The sequence below is a fragment of the Charadrius vociferus genome, unplaced genomic scaffold (assembly GCF_000708025.1).
Source record: "Charadrius vociferus isolate BGI_N301 unplaced genomic scaffold, ASM70802v2 scaffold276, whole genome shotgun sequence".
Lineage (NCBI taxonomy): Eukaryota > Metazoa > Chordata > Aves > Charadriiformes > Charadriidae > Charadrius > Charadrius vociferus.
In genome coordinates, this window is record NW_009649075.1 from 2,834,485 (window position 1) to 2,856,398 (window position 21,914).

At 41.6% G+C, this 21,914-nt stretch overlaps 1 protein-coding gene across 1 annotated transcript in view; it reads left to right on the forward strand.

Annotated features, from left to right (window-relative positions):
- The window catches only part of COL22A1 (collagen, type XXII, alpha 1), a 219,796-nt gene that overhangs the window by 118,270 nt on the left and 79,612 nt on the right, over positions 1-21,914 (forward strand). Inside the window, exons 16-21 of the mRNA XM_009888174.1 lie at positions 4,834-4,887; positions 6,677-6,730; positions 8,484-8,519; positions 11,576-11,605; positions 12,446-12,499; positions 13,433-13,486. Of these exons, the coding sequence (XP_009886476.1) occupies positions 4,834-4,887; positions 6,677-6,730; positions 8,484-8,519; positions 11,576-11,605; positions 12,446-12,499; positions 13,433-13,486 (282 nt within the window). The remainder of the gene's footprint in view (positions 1-4,833; positions 4,888-6,676; positions 6,731-8,483; positions 8,520-11,575; positions 11,606-12,445; positions 12,500-13,432; positions 13,487-21,914) is intronic.

The window sequence follows — 21,914 nt, forward strand, 5'->3', positions numbered from 1 at the left end:
ATTAATTACCTGTGAGAAGAGACCAGCACCAACCTCTCTACAGTGTCCTTTCAAATAGTTGTAGAGAGTGATGAGGTCTCCCCTCAGCCTCCTCCTCCTCAAACTAAACAGTCACAGCTCCTTCAACTGCTCTTCATAAGATTTGTTTGCTAGGCCCTTCATCAGCTTCGTTGCCCTCCTCTGCACTCGCTCCAGCACCTCGATATCTCTCTTGTATTGAGGTGCCCAAAACTGGACACAATACTCGAGGTGTGGCCTCACCAGTGCTGAGTACAGGGGCACAATCACCTCCCTACTTCTGCTGACCACACTATTTCTAATACAAGCCAGGATACCGTAGGCTTTCTTGGCCACCTGGGCACACTGCCAGCTCATATTCAGCCGCTTGTCAATTAGAACCCCCAGGTCTCTTTCTGCCGGGCAGCTTTCCAGCCACACTTCCCCAAGCCTGTAGCGCTGCATGGGGTTATTGTGGCCCAAGTGCAGGACTTGGCACTTGCCCTTGTTGAAACTCATACCATTGACGTTGGCCCAATGATCCAATCTATCTAAGTCTCTCAACTCATTTATCTATATATCTATCTTTATATCTAACTCATTTATGGTTCAAGAAAGAGACCGAGTGCCTATTATACCTGGAATAAGCATTTAAAATGAGAGCTGGACAGACATAAAGTCTTTATTATTTCAGTTTGGTCATTGTGTTTGGAGATACCTCAGATGTGCGCACACTTCTGCTGCAGACCTGCCAGGCAGTGCTCAGGGCTCCCCAGAAATGCCATCAAAAATGCAATTTGGTGCCTCTGCCAGCTCCTGCGCCCCAGCAAGCAGCTGGTGATGAGGCATCACCTGTCCTTCAGTCAGACCCAAGTCACCTCTTTTTTCATGCAGGCAAAACAGGCAGCAGGACCTCTCTTGCCAGCTCCGAGTGGCTTGCAGCCCTGAGCAATGTCCTGCCTTGCTTATGTCTCCAGCTGGTCCTGAGACAGGAATATCTCAGTGCCGATCTGGCGCTTTTGTCTGTGTTCAAGTTGTCTTTAGTGATGTCTGACTATATGTGTTTGTGCAAAGGAGGGAGTTACTACCTTGCTAGCATGGCCTTGTTCCCATTTCTCACTATACATCTCCTTCTGGGGAAGAAACCCAGAGATTTACACCAAGCTTTTGCCTACTGGGAAAACTGATCAATAGACCCCTAGTGTGAGATATTACATTTTTCTTTACCATGTGTTAAGGTGTTCGTTCCCAGTGTCCATTTTCTTGTTTATGACGAAGTAGCCATGACCATGGTTCATGATATCTATCCTCACTGCTGCAGCTAGAGCAAAAGGATGGATCGTACTTTACCTTCCTTGTGCTTTTGCCTCAGCCCTTTGCAGGACTGGTTCAGTGTGTTGTGTCTAGCCAGTGCCTCCGCTGATTTTCTGGAGGCAAGGTTGCCTAATCTGCTGGAATATTTGGCTCACGGAAGAAAATCCATCTTTCTGACATCACCATGATGGGAGAAGAAACTGGAGCTGTGTGTGGGCAGGCAGCTGACTAAGCTAGAGGAATATTAAAGTGGGGAAGAAATGAATTAGATTTTGTTTCATTAAAAGGATATGCACAATTAGAACTCCTTTCCTTTTTTATTTTTTTTTTTTTTTTTTTCCCTGGAGCAGCCAGATATCTGCTACAACAATTGTACTTTGACTTTTTCCAGGCTTTAATGCTGGTCTCAGAGCATCCACTGCCATTGCTTTAATTTCTACCAGTCAGTACTACTGTGAAAACAGTGGGCGTAAATTCGGCGGGCCAAATATTTTCTTGTCTGCTCTTCAGTCTGTAACTTGAATACTGACACCTACGCAACCTGTGTTTCTTTGTGCCTGAGCAGAAAAGAGTTTATTATATCAGATGAGAGCACTAACCCATGCACTGAGTATTGGTCTATTGAATCTGCACTCTTATATCAAAAAAAGGCTAAATATCCCGTAATACATCTTGCTGCTATCTTCTTATATCTTGGGACTGCAGATGTACTTATTGAGATTTTATAGTGAGGTTCCCAAATCCAGTATTACCAGTTACACCTGCACGTTAGGAGAGCCACTGCCCAATATGAGTGATATCTCATGTCCTTCTGCATCCAGTGGGCTCACCGTAGATGCCAGGCATGGCTCTGCAGAGATAAGCGTGATGCACTTCCCTGCCGTCGTAAGCCATATATGTATGTTCTACATGGCATCTTAATTTAGGCCGTTCAACATGTCATGGGGCATTGATTTTGCTGCATAGGCATGTGTCCATCCAGTAAATTCTTGCCTGTTGTACTGGAGAAAACCTCATGTAAGGGGGCAGCAGGGCTGGTCGGCTGCTGCCAGGTCCTTCTGTGCAGTGGGTTTGCTCTACTGCAGTATTTCCCTGGGCCCTGTAGACTCTTGGGTAACTGGTAGAGGTCAGAAAACAGCACTAAAGTTTGTGTGGAACTGGGATTTCCTCCAGCTGTTTATGACTCTTCACCCTTTTGTTCCACTGCTTAAAGCAGAAAAAAGAGTAGAGCAGAGGGGAAAGAAATGGAATCTTGAAGTGAAAATTTAAGAATAAAACTTTTATTGTGTTTTTTCTTTGTTTTGGAAAGAAAAACCCTTTCTCTAGCCTTTTTTAAAGAATGGGGGGAAAAATATTTATAATGACAGATTTTTCTGAAGAAACAACTGAAAGCACAATTGTTGGGATTGTTTTCAAACAGCTTTATTGTATACATTTGTATAAATAATACATTTGCCTTTCTCAGCCCCCATTACTACCAGTAAGAACATTGACACATTTCTGTTTTGGCAGCGAAACCAGCATGTGTGAAATACTCGCTGCAGTGTATTGATGTTAAAAATTTTCCTGAGAATACACTGCACATTTTGTCAGCAATCAGCCAGACTGTCGCTTACTGAAAGTCTCAAATTCAGGATACTCATAGTTCAGTCAGTGCAAAGGAAACCCTGAATGTGGAAACTATTGCCCCAAAAGCAAGTGGATCTGAATGTCTGATGCTTGTTTTCAGCTGCCTTCTGTAGGGTACAGGTCTCTCTAACTTCATTCCTTGGATGCATCATTTGGAAATAACATTTCTGTTACAAGACTGATTGACTTCCTAAAGGGGAAAAAGAAATAAATTGATTTGCAAATCCATTTCTGACTTGCTGAATCAATGTCATTTTCTAAAGGGGCTAATTAAATCCAATGGCCTAACTGTGGGTTTGCAGATAATAACAGAGTTCTAACAGATGCTGTGGGATAATAATCAGAATTAGAATGTTTGAAACATTAAAAAAATAAAGTAAAACTAATATTTTGCCATTACTCCTTGTACTTGTAAGATTTGTTTTTTACATGCACCTTTATGTTAACAGTAGCAACGTGTGTGTGTATTTGGTAATTTGTATTCAGCTGTATGTGCAGGTCTAAGCAAAATCAGTGTTTCATTTTACAGAGGTTTCAGCATTTATACAGTAAGACAAAGTTCCTATTTCAGAGTTTTGAACTAAAAAGCCTGGAATGGGCAAAGGCCACAGTCTGTAAGAGAAAAGTGAAGTTCAGCAGGACTACGTCATTAATCTAGTCATCATCTCTATCAAGGACCTCGATTATACAGTATGGAATATATTAAGTTTGAATGTGGAAGTATGGTGGAGCCATACTTCACATCCAGAATTCAAAATCATTTTGAAAACAAAATCCCACAAAGCAGAAGATGACATTGAAAAGGGGCAGCTGCAGGATGCTTCATATGTGTAGGACAACAAATTGCACACTGCTACAGGTTGGGAACAACTGATTAAGGAGCTGTCCTGCAGAAGAATGTTAGGGGTAAACATTATCCTGGGATTTAAACAGAAGAATACTCTGTAAGACATGAAATAATCTTTCTGCTCAAAGTTGCCTCAGCTGTGTCCACCTTTGGGCACCTAGCTACAGCGAAGACATGGAAAAATTGGACAGTGCAAAAATGGGAGCAACGAAAATAATCAGAGGTCTGAAAAATATGCCCATGAATAAAAGTTGAAAGTATTGAGGTTGTTTAATCTAGAGAAGTTTGAAGGGGAAGTTTTCTAAATCTTCAAATAAATAAAAGGTCATTGTAAAGATGAAAGGGACAGTCTGTTCTCTGTGGGGGTTAGGGAAAGACATAGTAGTCAGAAACTGTAGTGAGAAAAAGTCAAGTTTAGGTATAGGGGAAAAAAACATATGTTCAGGTTTTAAAAATAAAGTAGTGGAATAGATTGTCTGTGGACTTTGTGGACTGTCGTACTCTGAAGACATATAGGAATAGATTAATTGTTACCCTGGGTTATGGAAAGCAAGGGTGAAAAATGAAAGATTTTTCTTAACTGGGTAAAAATGAGCTATTGCTGGATTGTGGATTCATTATTTTTCTAAGAGCTCTTCCGGGCTGATATTCTCCGGGTGCACTTTGTCCAGTTTACATGAACCCATCTTAGCAGGCAGAGGAAGGATGCCTACATGGACAGCTGGCACACAGCTGCTTCTGTATCTTAACTCACATCACAGGTATTTGGTGCTAAGTTTTCTAGATAGACAAGTGCCAACAGTTAGCAAAGTTTGAGAGAATAAAAGTTTCCTACTACACTTGGTTCACCTCCTTGTTACTGGGCAGAGGCTCTTAGCAACTTGTAGTACAGATGTGGGGGCTTTAGCCATTTTCTCTGTTGGGCTGTGTTGAATTTCTCTCCTTATTCCTTACTTTTGGAGAGGATAACATGGACATCTCTTGAAGAATGGTGACTTAAACACCACAGATTTGAGTTATAGTGGTTCCTTCTCTTCTTTCTCCAGGGAGAACGAGGCCTAGATGGGTTCCCTGGAAAGCCAGGTGTGGAGGGGAAACAGGTATGTGGCAATTACTCAACGTCTGGAGGCTTTTCTTTGGAACGAGTGGAAGTTAGACTCTAAAACTGAGACTTATCCTAGGGTGGCTGCCAAGTCATAGCAGGACCCCACTGCATTGGCAGCTTTTGTACTCCTTATTCTATGGATCTCTGTTGGCACAGTTGTTTTTTTTTTTTGTTTTGGAATTAATTGTAATGCAATATACACTTAAAGTAAAGGCCAGTCCTTTAAACATGATGGGTTAGATATTTGTCTTAATTTTCATTAAAGACATAAGGAAGTATATATAAATTCAGTTGTTTAAGCCTGATTTTTATAAACTTTTTTTTTCCCTCCCACAACATGAAAGGGAAGAACTGGATTTAATATATTTGGTTTGTTTTCAATAAGAAAGGCTTGGAACTATTTACATTTTTAAGACAAGATGAAACCAGAAAATGGTCTGAAAGACCAGTACATTTCTGCTGATTAGACAGATAATGCTTTGTCTAAAACTGCTATCTGTAGATCCCACAAGACTGTTTTCATTACTCAGGGTATGGTACCTAATGAGAGGCATCCTTTACTCCCAAGGATCTTCTGGTCTAAAGAGCAGGGACGGAGTAAGAAGCAGAGGCTAAGAAGTGATTTGCCAAAAGCTGTGCAACTAATCATTGTCACCCTTGAGCTTGAAGCCTCCAGGCTCTGCATTGTATTCACTAACCCTTGCTGTTTCCCTCCCTGGAAAGGATCATTTGGAGGCATGTTTATGCAGTTGCAGAGGTGGAGGACCTGCACGCTGAATCCTCGGGGTAGTTTGTCTTCAGGTGGTTGATCCTGATCCTTGCACAGACAAAGCGGCTGTTGGGGTCTGACCTGAACGTGCTTTAAACGCAAGCTGCCCGAGTGCATTGCTCTCGCTCTTTTAGCAGCTGGAGTTTCAATTTGGTTTTGTTGGGAGGTATTTTTGTCACGTCAGACATGTCTTTTGTATTTAGATGGCGAGGTATAGTGTCATTAACAATCTTAATGGTTGTTAAATCTACACCTCCCTCTCTGTGAGGTGATAAAGATTATTGCACTGATTTTTTCTTTGCTTGTCATGGGGGATTTGACAGTTAATCATTGCTTTCTCTCTGCTCTGTTCCTCAGCCACCATTTACCCTATACTGAGAAGTATTTGTCTAGTTAATGTTTATCACTATCCTTACAAGATGGAAATGTTTTCTGGTGCTCTCTGCAGCACTGGAATCACAATGAACTATGTCCATTATACCCATTATATTGTTTACAGGACTAGTTTATACTTGTAGCAAATGTGGATGAAGTGAGAAATTGCAGAGGGATGCGAAGGTAGATGCTGATTGTTTACTACTTCTAAGGAACAATTTCTCCAAGTGACACCCTGTTACAGAAGCTGGGTTTTTCTGAAGGTTTTTTTTCTTTCCTTTTTCATGTCTAGACACCTAGCACTGGGCAAATTTTCATGCCTGAATTTTATCTTAAATTTTTTGTTTGACACTGATGGACTCCCTGAATTTCAATCCTTCTGAACCAGCTGAAATTGGATTGCTGTTATCGTGGCTGTTGTGGCATCTCCATCCTTATTCCTCTTCCTCTATATGCAGGAGATCCAAAGCAGCCTTCTGTGTTGTATTAGCTCCTGCCCCAGTGCAATGGGACATAACTGTGTGTGCTGCCAACACCCAAACTTCCAGCCTTATGTTTCTCCTGTGCTTTGAGGGAATTGCAACTGATGACCTGCAGTATATGAAGCTAAGATTTTTCTCTCTGTTTTACCTATTTATAGGGCCCTGCTGGGAGCCCAGGACCTCCAGGTGCCAGTGGGACCAAAGGAGAAAAGGTGAGTTGGGATGGCATGCACAGGAGGGGTTTGGACATACATTTGTTAATTCCCCCTTGGGCCCACAGTGCTGGAAGTATCAGGGCTGTTGGCCTGTTATTTATCTCATTTGTGTATAAGTGGACCTCATGTGCATTTAAATGTTTCACTTTTCTGATGTCTTCAGTCTGAAATGTGTGTGAATGTTAGATCGTGTCTGGTTATAGCTCCTCCGCTCTTAGTTTAACCTTCATAGTGGGAGTAGAAGGAAGCAGAGAGTAGTTTGGCTCAGGAAATCTTCCTCACCTAAGAAAAGTGGGTAGAATTGTCAATATGTTTGGGCAGATGCCAGTTTTCTGACCTAGGAGATGCAGAACAGACTCAGAAACTGCCAATCAAACGAGCCCAACCTTCTTGCCTGCAAAATAATTATTCACTGCTCTCAGCAGCAATTTTGACCTCATCATTTTACAGAGTTGTTAGAGTTTCCAGGGCAGCCTTATGCTCCCCTCTCTACTAGAGGTGATGTCATGGTTTTGATATTTCCTACCCAGTTCTTTGTCATGAGTGGAAAGGCATGCCCAATTCTGGATTTTCTTTCTCCCTTTCTCCTTCAGATAAGGCAGTGAGCCTTATCAGAGAATGCAGAGATCAGAAGAAAATCTCTCTATTTCCTGTTACTTTCCCACTCCGATTCAACAGCTATAGGCGAAGTTTCAGAAGCACCTACAAGCAGGGCACATACACCAAGGTGATAAGTGACAACAAGATCTTTGTGCTCCAGCACGTGTGCAGCAGAGAGCAGTCTTGAGTTCATAGGACTTCACCCATATTTCTGAAGATGCTGCATTTGGTGCTTCCAGAAGATGCTGAGCTTCTTGCTCCATTACTTTCAGTGCAGCTGATATGTGTCTCTTCAGTCTTTCCAGCATAGTATGGACCCTTTTCAGAATAAATAACAAATAGTAATTAAAGTTGTCTTAAGAGCATGAAAGATACGCTGGCTCATTCAGAGACTTACATGAGTAATGATGAAATAGAGTGTGAAAGGAAGTTATACGGTAATTTTTGCATTAGTCTGTACCTAAAGTAAAGGATATACCTTCTGGATGCTTAGTCTTAAAGCATAATGGTGGACACTGCTGGAGAAAAATGGGCTGGAACAAATTGATGGCCTAGATGGAAATAAATCATGTAAGGAGGGTGTAGCATCTCAGTGTCCTGCAAGCACTAGCAGCATGATTCTGCTCTATAAAATGACTTGGGGAAAATGGTACCTTTTCTCGCTTTTTTTCTTTTTGCAAAGATTTTTTTTTTCTCATTAACAAACAAAAGCGTTTTGGCTCTTAAATATCCATCCTGCAGACTCTGTTAGGGATCTGAGCATCAATCAGGTTTATTTGTGTGGTATGTGTACATGAATTATAAGATTTTTGAAGGTCAAATTTAATGTTATGGTGTATCCAATGCATCATTCATTTATGTCACTAAATGTCATTAAAATCAACATATAACATCACAGTAACACAGAACACAACCAGTTCCTGCATGTATTCATCTGCAGGGCAGAGAAAGCAGAATTAATTGGGATTGCATGTTCATATCTATTAATTATGGCATGATATTGAAAATAAGAATGTACAACAGCAGTTGGAAAACATCCTCAGAGCTTTTCTTTTCTTTTGAGTTATGTTTTATATTGTGCTATGCTGTGTTCTGTGTTATGCTTTTTTTTAATTATTATTATTTTTATTTATTTCATGTTTCCCTGCAGGGTGAACCAGGACTTCCAGGATTGCCTGGCTCTTCAGTAAGAATTTTTTTTTAGGTTTCTCAAACATTGTAGGCATATCTACATGAGAAGAGAAAGTGGAAATTGGTGGTGGGAGGACTTTACTAAATGAGAGACGTTCTTAAACGTTTTTTTCCAAAAAAAGTGAAGTTTAAGGCAGTGAAGATTTTTGAAGAAGGTGAGTGATGGGTTCCAACAAGGTGATGCACTGCCACAGTTTTGGGAAATTTTGAAATGTGAGGGTCAGGACTGTCTTGGTTTAACCCCAGCCAGCAACCAAGCACCACACAGCTGCTTGCTCACTCTTCCACTGTGTGATGGGGAAGAGAATTGGAAGGGTAAAGTGAGAAAACTCGTGGGTTGAGATAAAGACGGTTTAATATGTAAAGCAAAAGCCATGCATGCAAGCAAAGCAATACAAGGAATTAATTCACTCCTTCCCATCAGCAGGCAGGTGTTCAGCCATCTCCAGGAAAGCAGGGCTTCATCACGTGGAATGGCTACTTGGGATGACAAACTCCATAGCTCCAAATGTCCCCCCCAGCTTTATACATTGAGCATGATACCATATGGTATGGAACATCCCTTTGGCCAGTCTGGGTCAGCTGTCCCAGCTGTATCACCTCACAACTTCTTGCTCACCCCCAGCCTACTGGCTGGCAGGGCAGTGTGAGAAGCTGAAAAGTCCTTGACTTAGTGTAAGCACTAAGCAACTAAAACATCACTGTACTATCAACATTATTGTCATCCTAACTCCAAAACACAACACTATATCAGCCACTAGAAAGAAAATTAACCCTATCCCAGCCGAAAGCAGGACAAGGGCTTGAAGAGGCAGTGAAACCATTGCTTCAGGTGCATCAGAGAGAGCAATACTGTGACAGGACTGTGTGGTTTCCAGGACAGCTGTTCAGTTGATGCCTAGGTGCCTTTGGAAAATAGAGCCTGTGAAGGTTATAAAATAATTGAGTTGAATTACTGAGTGCCTTTGTCATTGGTTGGATGTGAGGGTTCGGATGAGAGAAGAAAAAGGCAATTTCTGCTGAGGGGGAATGGTCTTTCCTTGGGTTATATCTGAAAAAGTCCTGGTGGAATATAGCACAACTAGGACCTGATGTGCTGAAATCAGGAAAACACTGATAAAAAAGAAAACTGAGAAAATAAGAGAGTGGGGGTTATCTTTCCTGTGGCGTTAGATTTACATGCCTTTGGGCGTCACTCTGCCTTCAGCATTGCCTTCAGTGACCCCAGAGGTGTCACTAGCAAGGACATAAAGACGTCCAGAGGTTAGTATTGTCTGTATGAAGAGGTCATCTCCAAGTGAATGGAGAAAGAAGATTAAGTGAGAATATGCAGAGGGGAGGCCTAGAAATGAGTTCTACAGGGACTGGTAACAAAGCAGTTGGGGAGTATCCCTATTACTTTTCAAAAGAATAGGATGTTGGAGGAGAGTTGGGCAGAGAGAAACCTTATGAAATTCAACAAGGGCAAGTGTAGGGTACTGCATCTGGGGAGGAATAACCCCATGCACCAGTACAGGTTGGGGGCTGACCTGCTGGAGAGCAGCTCTGTGGAAAGGGACCTGGGAGTCCTGGTGGACAACAGGATGACCACGAGCCAGCAATGTGCACTGGTGGCCAAGAAGGCCAATGGCATCCTGGAGTGCATCAAGAAGAGTATGGACAGCAGGTCGAGGGAGGTCATCCTCCCCCTCTGCTCTGCCCTGGAGAGGCCACATCTGGAGTATTGTGTCCAGTTCTGGGCTCCCCAGTTCAAGAAAGACAGAGATCTGCCAGAGAGGGTCCAGTAAAGGGCTACAAAGATGATTAGGGGATTAGAACATCTCTCATATGAGGAAAGGCTGAGGGACTTGGGTCTCTTTTGTCTGGAGAAAAGAAGACTTAGGGAGAATCTTATTAATGCTTATAAATACTTCAAGGGAGGGTGCCAGGGGGATGGGAACAGTCTTTTTTCAATGGTGCCCAGTGATAGGACAAGAGGTAATGGGCACAAACCTGAACATAGGAAGTTCCATCTTAATGTGAGGAGGAACTTCTTTACTTTGAGGGTAGTGGAGCACTGGCACAGGCTGCCCAGAGAGGTTGTGGAGTCTCCCACTCTGGAGACATTCCAAACCCACCTGGACACCGTCCTGTGCAACCTGTTGTAGATGACCTTGCTCTGGTGGGGGGAGATTGGACTAGATGATCTCCAGAGGTCCCTTCCAACCCTGACCATTCTGTGATTCTGTAATAGGATTAAAATTAGGAAACAACACTCTTGGACTGTCGGTGGAAAGCTTTAGGGGGCCACTGATAGCAGTAACATTAACTGTCACACTGTGCCAAAGAAGGACTGGGTGCTGAAGACAAGAATGAGAAGCTCCCTGGTAATCATGAGAAAAGCAGCAGACAATGTCCTTACCCACAATGTGGCAGAAAGCAAAGCAGGAAGAAAAAGCGAGCTCTGAAAAAAACCCAAAAACGTTTGGGTAAAAGCCTTTTACTGTCCTGCTTAAATGTGAAATTAATGACATGACAGTAGTTGCCAAGAGATTTTGAAAGACAGGTAGAAAGCCTGAAAATGAGCCTAAAGTTCCAGCAGGGGGGTGGAGAACAGGCTGAGAAGACTGACAGCTGTCAGTCACAGCCACGGTGGCTTGCATCAAGAAGCCAAAGGAAGGTCTCAGTCACGTACGTATCAAAAGTCAGCCTGCTCTTTATGTGATGCCTTCTTCATTCAATACAACTTTGTAATTTAAAATAAGACAAGAGCTGGGGAATTTACTAACTTATTTATAATGATGACATAGTGAATTAAGTTCTCACTGTTTATACAGCCACAGAAATCACTTCATAGGTAACTGAGTGAGCAAACCTTGTGTCAGTCTGAGCTGTTTAAATAGAAATTGTCCCCCAGCCTGCAGCAGGATTTGAGGAGCAGTAGCAGTTAACGTGCCTCTTGAGGGAATGGCGAGGGGAGGAAATTACACTGTGGGGGACCATCACACCCCTGGCACCTCCCGTGTTGGCTTTCTTCTTTTTCTCACTTATGATTCTGCATTTTTATTGCAGGTGCATACTGAAGGCCTAAAAGGAGAGCGGGTAAGTGAGATTCAATATCTATTCTTCCATTGCAAGTATGCTTTTTTGTAGTTCAATTGTTAGATTAGATTTTGCTTAAAAATTTTGCTTCAAAATAAAGGTGGATAGAAACATTGTCAGGTCATCAAGAAAAAAGTTTTCCTATTTATACTGGAGAAAATAAACAAGAAAGGAAAAAGGGCAATGTCCTTTTCAGGTGTGGTAAATCTAACATAAATGAGAAGTATAAATCAGAGAGAGTCAGCTATGCAATTCATTAGGTCCGGGAATGTGTTAATATAAAAGTTAAACTGTATTTGAGTTTTATGCTGAGTTTGTCTCTGAACATGGGCACTCAAATAGGGAAAAGACACTAGTTGCTTTAGTCTGTTAGTCCTACATATAAATAAAATATATTTAATTTTTTATTTTGTGTTGGTGGGTCTGTAACTTGTATTTTATTTTTATGTAATAAAATGATATGCATCATATAAATGATACTTTAAAGCCCTTCACAGCTGTGCTGGCTTGGGGAAAATGCCTGTGGAAGCTGTTTTTGCAACAATTGCCCAGCGTCTCCTGTAGAGTTACTAGCTTTGAAAAACCAAAGAGCTAGTTGTGGATAAATGCCTGCTGAGCGTGGGTGGATCAGTCTGTATGCAGTCTAATGAGTGCTGATAATTCAAGTAGCTGAAGGATTAAGGAGAAAAACAGCTAGTCTCTGCACTGGTTCTTCAGGACCCATGAGGAAAGCGGTGGTACAGGTCCTGCACAGATGGCCAACATGAGTAATGTGCCCATATAATTTTTCATACAGAGACTTTAACACCTTTTTTTAAAAAAAAAAAAACATTTCTGCAGGGAGAGCCTGGGCCACGAGGACCACAAGGCCAACCTGGACTTCCTGGACCTCCAGTAAGTTGTTTCTCTCACTTCTTGCGACTTCCAGAAACTGAAACTCAGGCTGGTGTGAGGCATACATGCAAAATCTTATATGTTATTCAGGCACTAAGATCTTAAACAGTGCCCCCAGCCTCCTGTCTTCTTCACTGCTGAGAGAAGGTCTCCTGCTGTGGATGGCCACTCCGAACATATGGAGGTGGCACCCAGGACATAAGCAATAATTGCACAGAGGCAGACTTTGCCTCAAGGCTGTTGTCATGCAGAACTTGATAGTTTTTCTGTTTCTAATGTCCTGGAGAGCTGTATAGGCATTCGGCACATCTCAGAGATGCACTCACTAGTAACCTGTAAGCTATCATGTAATGAAGGTCAGAGAACAGTTGGTGTAAAAGGGGTTGGCTTTATGCCACAAGGTCCTAGCTAAAATATTTTGTGGATGGAAAATAAGAGTTGAGTATGTATGTTTGTGTTTCAACACAATTTTTGCAACAATTTAGGCACACCAGCATTCTTACTTTTGACTTAATTATAGCTTATTCTAGTTGTATTTTATAACCCAACGCTGCAGGATATCTCAGCTCAGACTATCACTGCTGCCTCATTTGCAAATACTCTGTATTTCCTCGCTTTTGAATTGTTTGTTGTGTTCCACTGTTGATTGGGTTTTGTAAAATTGATGGCATTGTGAAGATGCGTTACTTAGGTAAATCTGGTTTTAATTATGTAATTTAAATATAGTTGTGTGCTCTGTGTTTAATCAGGGCATTGTCACTTTTCTCTATCCTGTCTTCTTATTCTCTTCTGCTCACAGGACAACATAATTATCAGGTAAGAGTTGTCTAGGTAGCCATGCAGTAACAGTAGCACAAAACAGCTAGGAAATGGTTATATAGTTCATTAGTTTTTCTTATTCAGTTAACTTTATAAAACTTTTCACTTTTAAAGGGAGAGGCTGGTCTGGAAGGCAAGCCTGGAGTCCCTGGTTTACCAGGTCAAAGGGTGAGTTGCTCTTTTTATTTAATCTAAAAGTCTCAAGAGGCTGGGGACAGCTTTACTCAATAAGGTTTCACCCACTTTACATATACTTTTCAACTTATTTAAGGATCCTGGAGGCCCTGATCCTTTCCTCTATTCCCTTTTTATGATCCAGCAACTTTCAGTACCTCTTGGAGTCCACAGATCGTACGCAGTGCCCTGTGGGACCCTAGGAAAGCTTCTTTCTTGTCATTTGCTCTCGTGTCTTTGTGCCTGCTCGTTGCTCCCAAGAGGATTCTTGATATGAGTCTGAGTGTGCAGAACCACTAGTAATACGGAAAGGTTGAAAGTTCAGAGAAATGCTATTGTCCTGGAAGTCAAATGAATGCAGAGACACTTGCAATACTTATTACTTTCTGTTCTGTTTGGACTGCACTCAAACAGAAGCTCCCACAAAATGGGAGCTGCTGTACCGTTCTCAACCAGAAGCTTAGATAGTTTCCTCCTGTTAAAAAAAAAATTGGACTTTTTTCTGACTCAGAGTTATGTCTTCAAATATTTAAGTACTGATAAAAAGTAAATTTCACACTGGGAGCGATCACACCACCTGAATGCTCTGAACTGTCCTTTCCTTGCTTCAGCCCATCCATACGAAGAGCATCTCACTAGTGAACAGATAAACGTGGAAGTGAGATATCTTTTAACCTTTGTGGAGGCAGTCACTTCAGTCTCAGTACTGCTGTTTGGTGGTTTACTTTTTTAGGTAGTCACAGAGACTTGATCAATAACTTAATCCACAGAGGAGCAGGGGTTGCCTGTAATGCTTTGCACGTGAGTCAGCGCAAGTGCTGTTAAAGAGTGGATGTGAAAGAGCTGCCTGTGAGCATGGGAGGGTTATGGGCAAAAGACAATACAGGGAAGTAATACATGCTTCAGTAGGTGTTTTTCTACAGACTTTCCATTAAATCGTATGATATTAAATTGAGCTGTAAGCTTGGTTCCTTCAGAAGATGGGGCATGCAGTCTTGTGTTAATGCCACAGTGGAAAAGGGCATTTACTTGCTTTCTTGTACTTTTCCAGAAAACATCACCTTACCACTTTAGCAAATAACTGTGCTGTGCTTTACTCACAAGTTGACAAATTCTGAATTGTCCTGGTTGTAAAGCCTGCTGTGAAACAGTGTTTCTTGAATAAGATTAATAGAGCATATTAGCTAGGGAAAGGACAGTGATCTGTCAGGATCTGCAACAGGACACAAAATGCTCCTGCTAATGATCATTTGATTAGAGATGTAATTTGATCCATACTGTCTTTGAATGTTTCCCTAGACTCTGTTGTGTCTAGCTAGTTAGATTTCTTCTCCTAAGGGTCTTTATTAGTCACCAGGCATCTTAGGTAGATAGATATAGTTTTTAATTAAAGACCATTATTCAATGACTGAATACTTGAGAAGAATCAAAGTCCTGGGCTTGGTGGGTCTACATGGAAAACCTACATGTGGGAGATAGAATAGATTAGCAGATACTACTGATTCACCATTAGTGCAGTTCTTGAAAAAGCACAAATATAAATTGAGTAATTGATTACCATCTTACATAAATTTGGCGGCAGAAAGCATTCTCTAGTCAGGCTTAGAAGTTAAAATGTCAAGACCAAAAATCTCCTCAGATGTTTGTTTGAGTCTAGCTTTAAATCACTGGATGTGAGGTGAGGGCAGGCTCCAAAGGTGCAGCTCAGAGCTGTAGTGAACCTTCTAAACAAGAAGTCTCTCTAGCAGCATAGCCCAGTGTTGAGGACTTGGGGGGGAACATGATTTAGGGAAAGTGATTGCACCTCTGTAACTCAGCACTGTTCAGGCTGCACCTCGAATACTGTGTTCAGTTTTGGGCCCCTCCCTACAAGAAAGACATTGAGATGCTGGAGCGTGTCCAGAGAAGTGCAATGAAGATGGTGAGGGGTCTAGAGAATAAGTCTTACGAGGAGCGGCTGAGGGAACTGGGATTGTTCAGCCTGGAGAAAAGGAGGCTGAGGGGACACTTTATCGCTCTCTACAACTACCTGAAAGGAGGTTGTAGCCAGGTGGGGGTTGGTCTCTTCTCCCGAGTAACAAGCAATAGGACAAGAGGAAATGGCCTCAAGTTGTGCCGGGGGAGGTTTAGATTGGATATTAAGAAAAATTTCTTCACTGAGAGGGTTGTCAAACATCGGAACAGGCTGCCCAGGGAAGTGAGTGAGTCACCATCCCTGGAGGTATTTATAGGACATGTAGATGTAGTGTTGAAGGATGTGATTTAGTGGTAACTCAGCAGTGTTAGGTTGATGGTTGGACTTGATGATCTTAAAGGTCTCTTCCAACCAAAACAATTCTATGATTCTATGATATGATTCTATGATTCTGCAATGCCCCAGTTTCATTTGTAGCTCCAGCTCTGGCTTGTTGTAAGACTCTCATATGTTCTCTTCACTTTTGCGTCTCCTGTAAATAGGGGTAGGAATGTAAGGTTATACAAGTATGTGAGCAAACCAAACAGCCATAACAGCGGTGTGAGCATGGGTTTGTTTATCTCTGAGCATGTTTCCCAGCACACCTTTGGGTCATGCCAAGTAATTTTCCCCCACAAATGTCCCTGCATTGCAGAGTGACCATATCTGACAGTTTGGATAAAAAGGGCCATCTTATTTTGTGAGAAGGAGACTTTAACTGCATGAACGCAAGGTCCTGTGCTCTTTGCACAAGGAGTCCTGGCCCATTGCATTTAGCAAAGACGTAGCCTTCTTCACTGTGGTAAGGACAGAAAAAATCAGGCAATGCTAGAGGCAGATTTGAGACTCCTTTTCAGTGTTGTTAGCAGACCTATGCAGGACAGATGAAAATCTCTAACCATCTACTTGGCTGGTCCCTTTGCTCTTTTCTACGAGTGAGGTTTCAAGATATGATTTATATCTCCTGAAAATTTGATTCCTGAGGTACTTTAACTATTCTGCACTAATGGCGTATAACCTAAGGGACAGATTGCAATGCAAGATTGACTTCAGGACCCTCTCAAGTAACATGCTGCAAAGACACTGACGTAAAACAGTAACTGTGTTGCAGTATGATTCAACCTCAGTTTTGCTTTATGGTCCTCAACCAAGACAAATGAAGTCAGCATATGTACAGAGCCCCTATTCTCACAGTAGAATGCAGATATGACCATTTGTTGGAGCTCTTAGAAGCCTGCAGTGCATAAGTTTGCTGTAATGCAGCTGGCACAAACTGCTAATGGACTAAAGATGTGTTTGGAACCACTTCATAGAGGCATTCGTATCTCATAACAGTCCACTGGAAGTGAAGGATTCCGAGCTGTGGAAGGACAGAGGCAACGTTGCCTCATGTTAGAAATATGATGCAGGAGCCACCTACACAGAGTGAAGATTTTGTAGAGGATGACATATTGTGCTAAAGACCCTAGTGACCATTTGGCTGGCAGGATAGGGTCATACGTTTTGGGAAGATTTCTAGGAAAAGAGGAAGTATGATATTCTTTTAGCTTGAAGTTGCTGTTCCTGTTATTGCTGAAGAAATAAAAGAATACATGGGATAGTACAGTTGCCAGTAAAAAAAGACATATTCTTTATAGAGTCACCATTTGTGTTACTGTAAAGAATGTGTCAGTTTAATTTCTTAATATGGCTATTGCAAGCTTAATGTTTCATTTAAATGCATTCATCAGGCTTGCATAAAAAAATTTTCCATCACTTCTGCTTAGACTGCAAATTTCTTGGAGCAGTTGCAGAGTCTTCTGCAAATATGTGGTACAAGCATGGCTGAATAACCAAGTGGGATGAAGAAGCCCTGTCATCAGGGCTTCTGATGGCCCAAGGCTTCTTTTGGCATTGGTATTACAGATTGCTTAAGACCATGTTACAGATTGCTTAAGATCATTCTTAAGACCAAGAACCAGTGTTCAGTATTGGGTCCAGTTTTGCTTAGTATCTTTATCAATATTCTGTTTAATATCTTTATGTGGATGAGGTGATTAAGTGCAGCTTCAGTAAGTTTGCAGATGACACCAAGTTGGGTGGTCTAATGATTCTATGATTCTGTTCTATGTCTTTGTTGCCTTTTGAGGGCTTGCCACCAAACCAGCCTTGCTATCTGCAAGCATTAAAAACTTTAGATATAGCCCAGCCATACCCAGCAGGTCACTTCCAAGTGGTTTAGAGCACCACCGTGTTACTCTCAGACTAACTTTCCAGAAGTTGAGGGCAAGAGAGCAGCGTATTCACAGCTGTTCTCAAAAGCGTAAAGATTGCTGGCGAGTCACAGAAAGTGTGCCTGAAGGTTGGGATTTGCTGCTGTGCAGGAGGATAGGATCTGAGGGAAGAGGGGACAGACTCAAGAAGACACTAGAGGACGCTACTTGGCATTAGAAAAAGAAAGGATCCTGAGATGACTGAAGAATGTGAGAGAGCGTCTTCCTGATGTTTTATTTAGAAAAAAAAAAAACCAAAACAATCATGTTTGGGGGCAGAGAGTCAAGGGGGTTTTGTGCTCTAAAAAGAGCTGATGGTATTATAGAGATCTGACTGCCAAATTTGTCATAAGCTAAGCTTGCTATATATGAACCTCTCCTGCCTGCAGCCCATTCCCCAGAGCTGCAATTTCGATGTAATTATAATAATGCACACTCACAGACATAGTTCTTTAATGTGGAAAGCTAGTCAGAAGGCTGCTTACGTTTTGGGGAGATGTCCAGTAGTGGAAACATACTAAAAAGGAGCATAAGCTGAAGACACATCAGTTTTCAGGCATTTAAAATGGCTTCTCTATTAGCCTGCTTTAGTTGCAGGTCTTGAGGTGTTTTATGGGTGCAGAAAAAATGTGCAGTCTCCTTGGTGCATCTGCTGAACTGCTAATCTGACAGTTCGCGTCCATCCTTTGATCCTGGCTGGGGGCAGGAGGTAACAATACCAACCTGAAGCAGCCAACCAAGTTATGTTCATTTTCTAACCAGCTGCTTCCAAGTGCCTGGCACCTGATGTCTATATTTTGATGATGATACTCCCATATCAAGAGCACACAGTGGGAAGAAAGATGCTTTGCTGTTCTCATCTGCCCTGTAAGACCTTGAGTGATAGACAATACCGTCTCTCTGATTTTACTAAAACTGCCTGAAAAAGAGGTAGAACAATGAGAGTCTGGTTTCATTTTAGGGTGTTTTTTTGTTGTGTTTTTTTTTTTTTTTTTTATCTTTTCATGTCCTCCTCTTTCTTCTGTGAAATATTGACACTTGATCTACTGAAATATTTGTTGAAAGTAAACCCAACTTTTTGTGCCTTATAGGCACAAAAGGTGCAGATGTATGACTTGCTCCTAGAAAGCATGCAGATTTTTTGGGTAATCCAGCCTAAATACAGGGTTCTTATGAAGTGTGTCCCAAATAACGTGGATTTCAAGAATTTGCCTCATTGAAATGATGCAAATTCATTCAAGTGATTGAAAATTCAGAAGGAAACCAAAAGAAAACATCTGTTTATCCTATAGCAGAACTTTCCATGTAGAAATGAGGTAGCAGCTACCTACACCCATTTTGAGTTTCATGTGTTGTACTGCAGACTAGTTTTCTAAATTTGCATTGTCTAAGTTTTCCCATGCCCAAAGAACAATCAATGCAACCCCCCCAAAAATTACAGGAGTCTCATAGGATAGCAAGAATAGCCTTATGGGAAAAAAAGAAAATTAATGGAGAGTATCTTTTTAAAATTGTAAGCTTTAATTAATGTCCTTCTCCATGATTAAGACTCCAATGTACATGAGTCAGGCAGATAAGTAATAATAATTCCCCTTTTTTCAAGTTACTTCATGCACAAAATAATTTATGCTAAGTACAGAAGTAGAGTGAATTGGCTGTAGAAACAGAGATAACTTAGAAAAATTTTACTGCAAGACCCTTTTTTTGTGAGCTGATTACAAAGTTCAGTGTCGAGGTCTGTCAGGTTGGAGGCAAGGGAAACGAGCACAGCTCCAGGAGTGAGTTACAGAGGGTGTCTTCTGCATCTTTAACTCAGCTGTTACGTTTCAGCAGGTTTTCATGTTCATCTGTCCACATCCTCTGAATGTTTATTCCCAAAGTCAGAGCAGTACAAAAAGCTTAACAGACCTTTCTTGACTCTTTACAACTAGATTACAAGGCTATGAGCCTCAGTAAGTGCTACATATTTGTTTTACAAGAGAGACTAAAGATCCTGTTAAAACTGGGGACTACTGAGTTCAGGGCACACCCTCCATGCAGAAGAGATGTGTTAAGAGCACTTGCCAACACATGAATCCCTGTTAGCTGTCACTGGGGAGATAAACGTATCAGATCTCTGAAGGGCTGCTGAGCTCATCTTTGTGCATTTGATGGCAGGACAGAAATACATGTATTTGACTTTCCCCTTCTTGACCCATCTCTCCTGCCTAAGTGGGCTGTCGCATATCATGTTCCACTTCTGTCCAGTCACAACATGACATGTGCAGTCAACACTGCTTCAACTCTTCTTTCTCTGTGTACGAATTCTCCTTGATTTGAAACACCTTAGACTCACGGGGTCCAAGGGAAGGAGAGAGTTGATTGGTATCTCCAGGGGCAGATATGTAAATAACCTGGCAGAGAGAGGAGAATAAGTTTGCCCAGCAAATTAGGTAGACTTTTTGGAAAGAGCCAGTCCCAAGGTGCAGTCTCTCACCATGTCCATAAGTCCTTATAGCCCTTTTTTTACTGTGTCATAACAGCCCAAATAATCACACATAAGCTGGCCAAACCTGATGACATTTGCATCCTCAATCTAGGGAGATGCTCTCCCTTCATAATTTACTGTCATTATGTAATACATATGGAGACTGTAAAAGGCTGGTGCCTTCAGGGAGCTCAATCATTTTTTAATACTGCTGGATTTCTTCTGGCTTCTCTAGTAATGTAGAGCTAAAAGGACAGGGCTGAAATGGGTAATTCTAGCATCCCATCCAACTTACAGAGGAAATAGTTGGCATTTATGCAACAGTCATATGCAACATTATGCAACAGTCATATTTGTCCACAGTTAAGGGTGCTTCTGATGTGCTTGGTACCAAATCCACCTCTGTTTCTGGGGCCAACCCTCAGACAAAAATATGCTATGAAAATATACGGCCATTCTGGGTATTGGACAGCAACATGAGAAACACTCTTGGTGACGATACCTTTCAAAATTTCCCCTCTAGCAGGGTGGAGCCAACATTTTGCCTTGTTTTCCTGTCTTCTGTATGGTGGAGATCTTTCCAGTGAATGACTGTGTTCATATATATTTGTGGGTGCTTGAAATGTTCAGATGACACTGCCTGCCCTGGCAAAGTTCAGCTGTGCAGAAATCAAAATGTAAGCAAATCAACAAAAAGAAGGAAAAAGGGATTGACGGCGTAGACTAAATTCAGAGGGAAGTTGTAATTGTCAGTGAGGTAAATATATCAATTTCCAATAAAACACACATTTTAACTGGGCTATTGTTCAAATTCCTGATGAAGGCAAATAACATGTATTTCATATAGTTGAAGGATGCACATTCTTACACACTCAGTTCATTCTTACTATAAGTAACAGAGCATAATTGCTGGTTTTCTCTGTCATATTATCAGGCAATGTGACATTTCGCTGAGTTTTGCTCACATAGGTGTAATTTCTCCCAGCAAGTATTTCTGTACATTATAGACAGGCTGTAATGTTGTGGAACCTATCTGTTGTAGCTTGATTTTGACTAACCTCTGAGTGTCTGTTGCGGAGGCTCAGAAAATCAAATTTAAAGAGGTGATAAACTCAAACTTTATTCTAACGAAAAATTCTAACCAACAGAAAATAAGGTATAACAAAATCGTTTAACACTCCAACAACATTAGTAAACTACAGGTTCAGAATGTACAAGGAATTAATACTGCATGACAGACTCAAGAATTCTTAAGCTTTAGAAATGATGATTCAAAAATGTGCGCAATCACCTGTAAGTTGAGGGCTCTCAAGCTGTACAGAAGGTGAACCAAAGGTGGCCTCCCAGCCCATGGCGAGAGTCTGCAGACCCACTGCTTCTGAGGAGGACAACTCAAATTTTGTCCTTCAGTGGGACTCCATATATACCCTCATAGAATCTGATCCGTGGTCATGCCAGATCTTATTGGCTGAGAGCCTCAACTTCCTCACCTTTTGACCAAAATTCATATGTGCTGACCACCACTGTGGGGGTGTGACAAGAGCTGTGGCGGGACGTTTTTGTGTGCTTTTGTCAAGTCTCTGTTAGGTCTTTGTCAGGTCTTTTTCGGGGGTTGTATCTGTCACAGAGGCCAAAATGTCCCCTTCACAATGGGAAATGACACTCTTAGTCTCTCTGTCAGTATAATTATACACTACTTTAAGGGATTTCTGAGTGTTTTGAAAAGCAGCTTTTCTCAGTTAAGTCAGC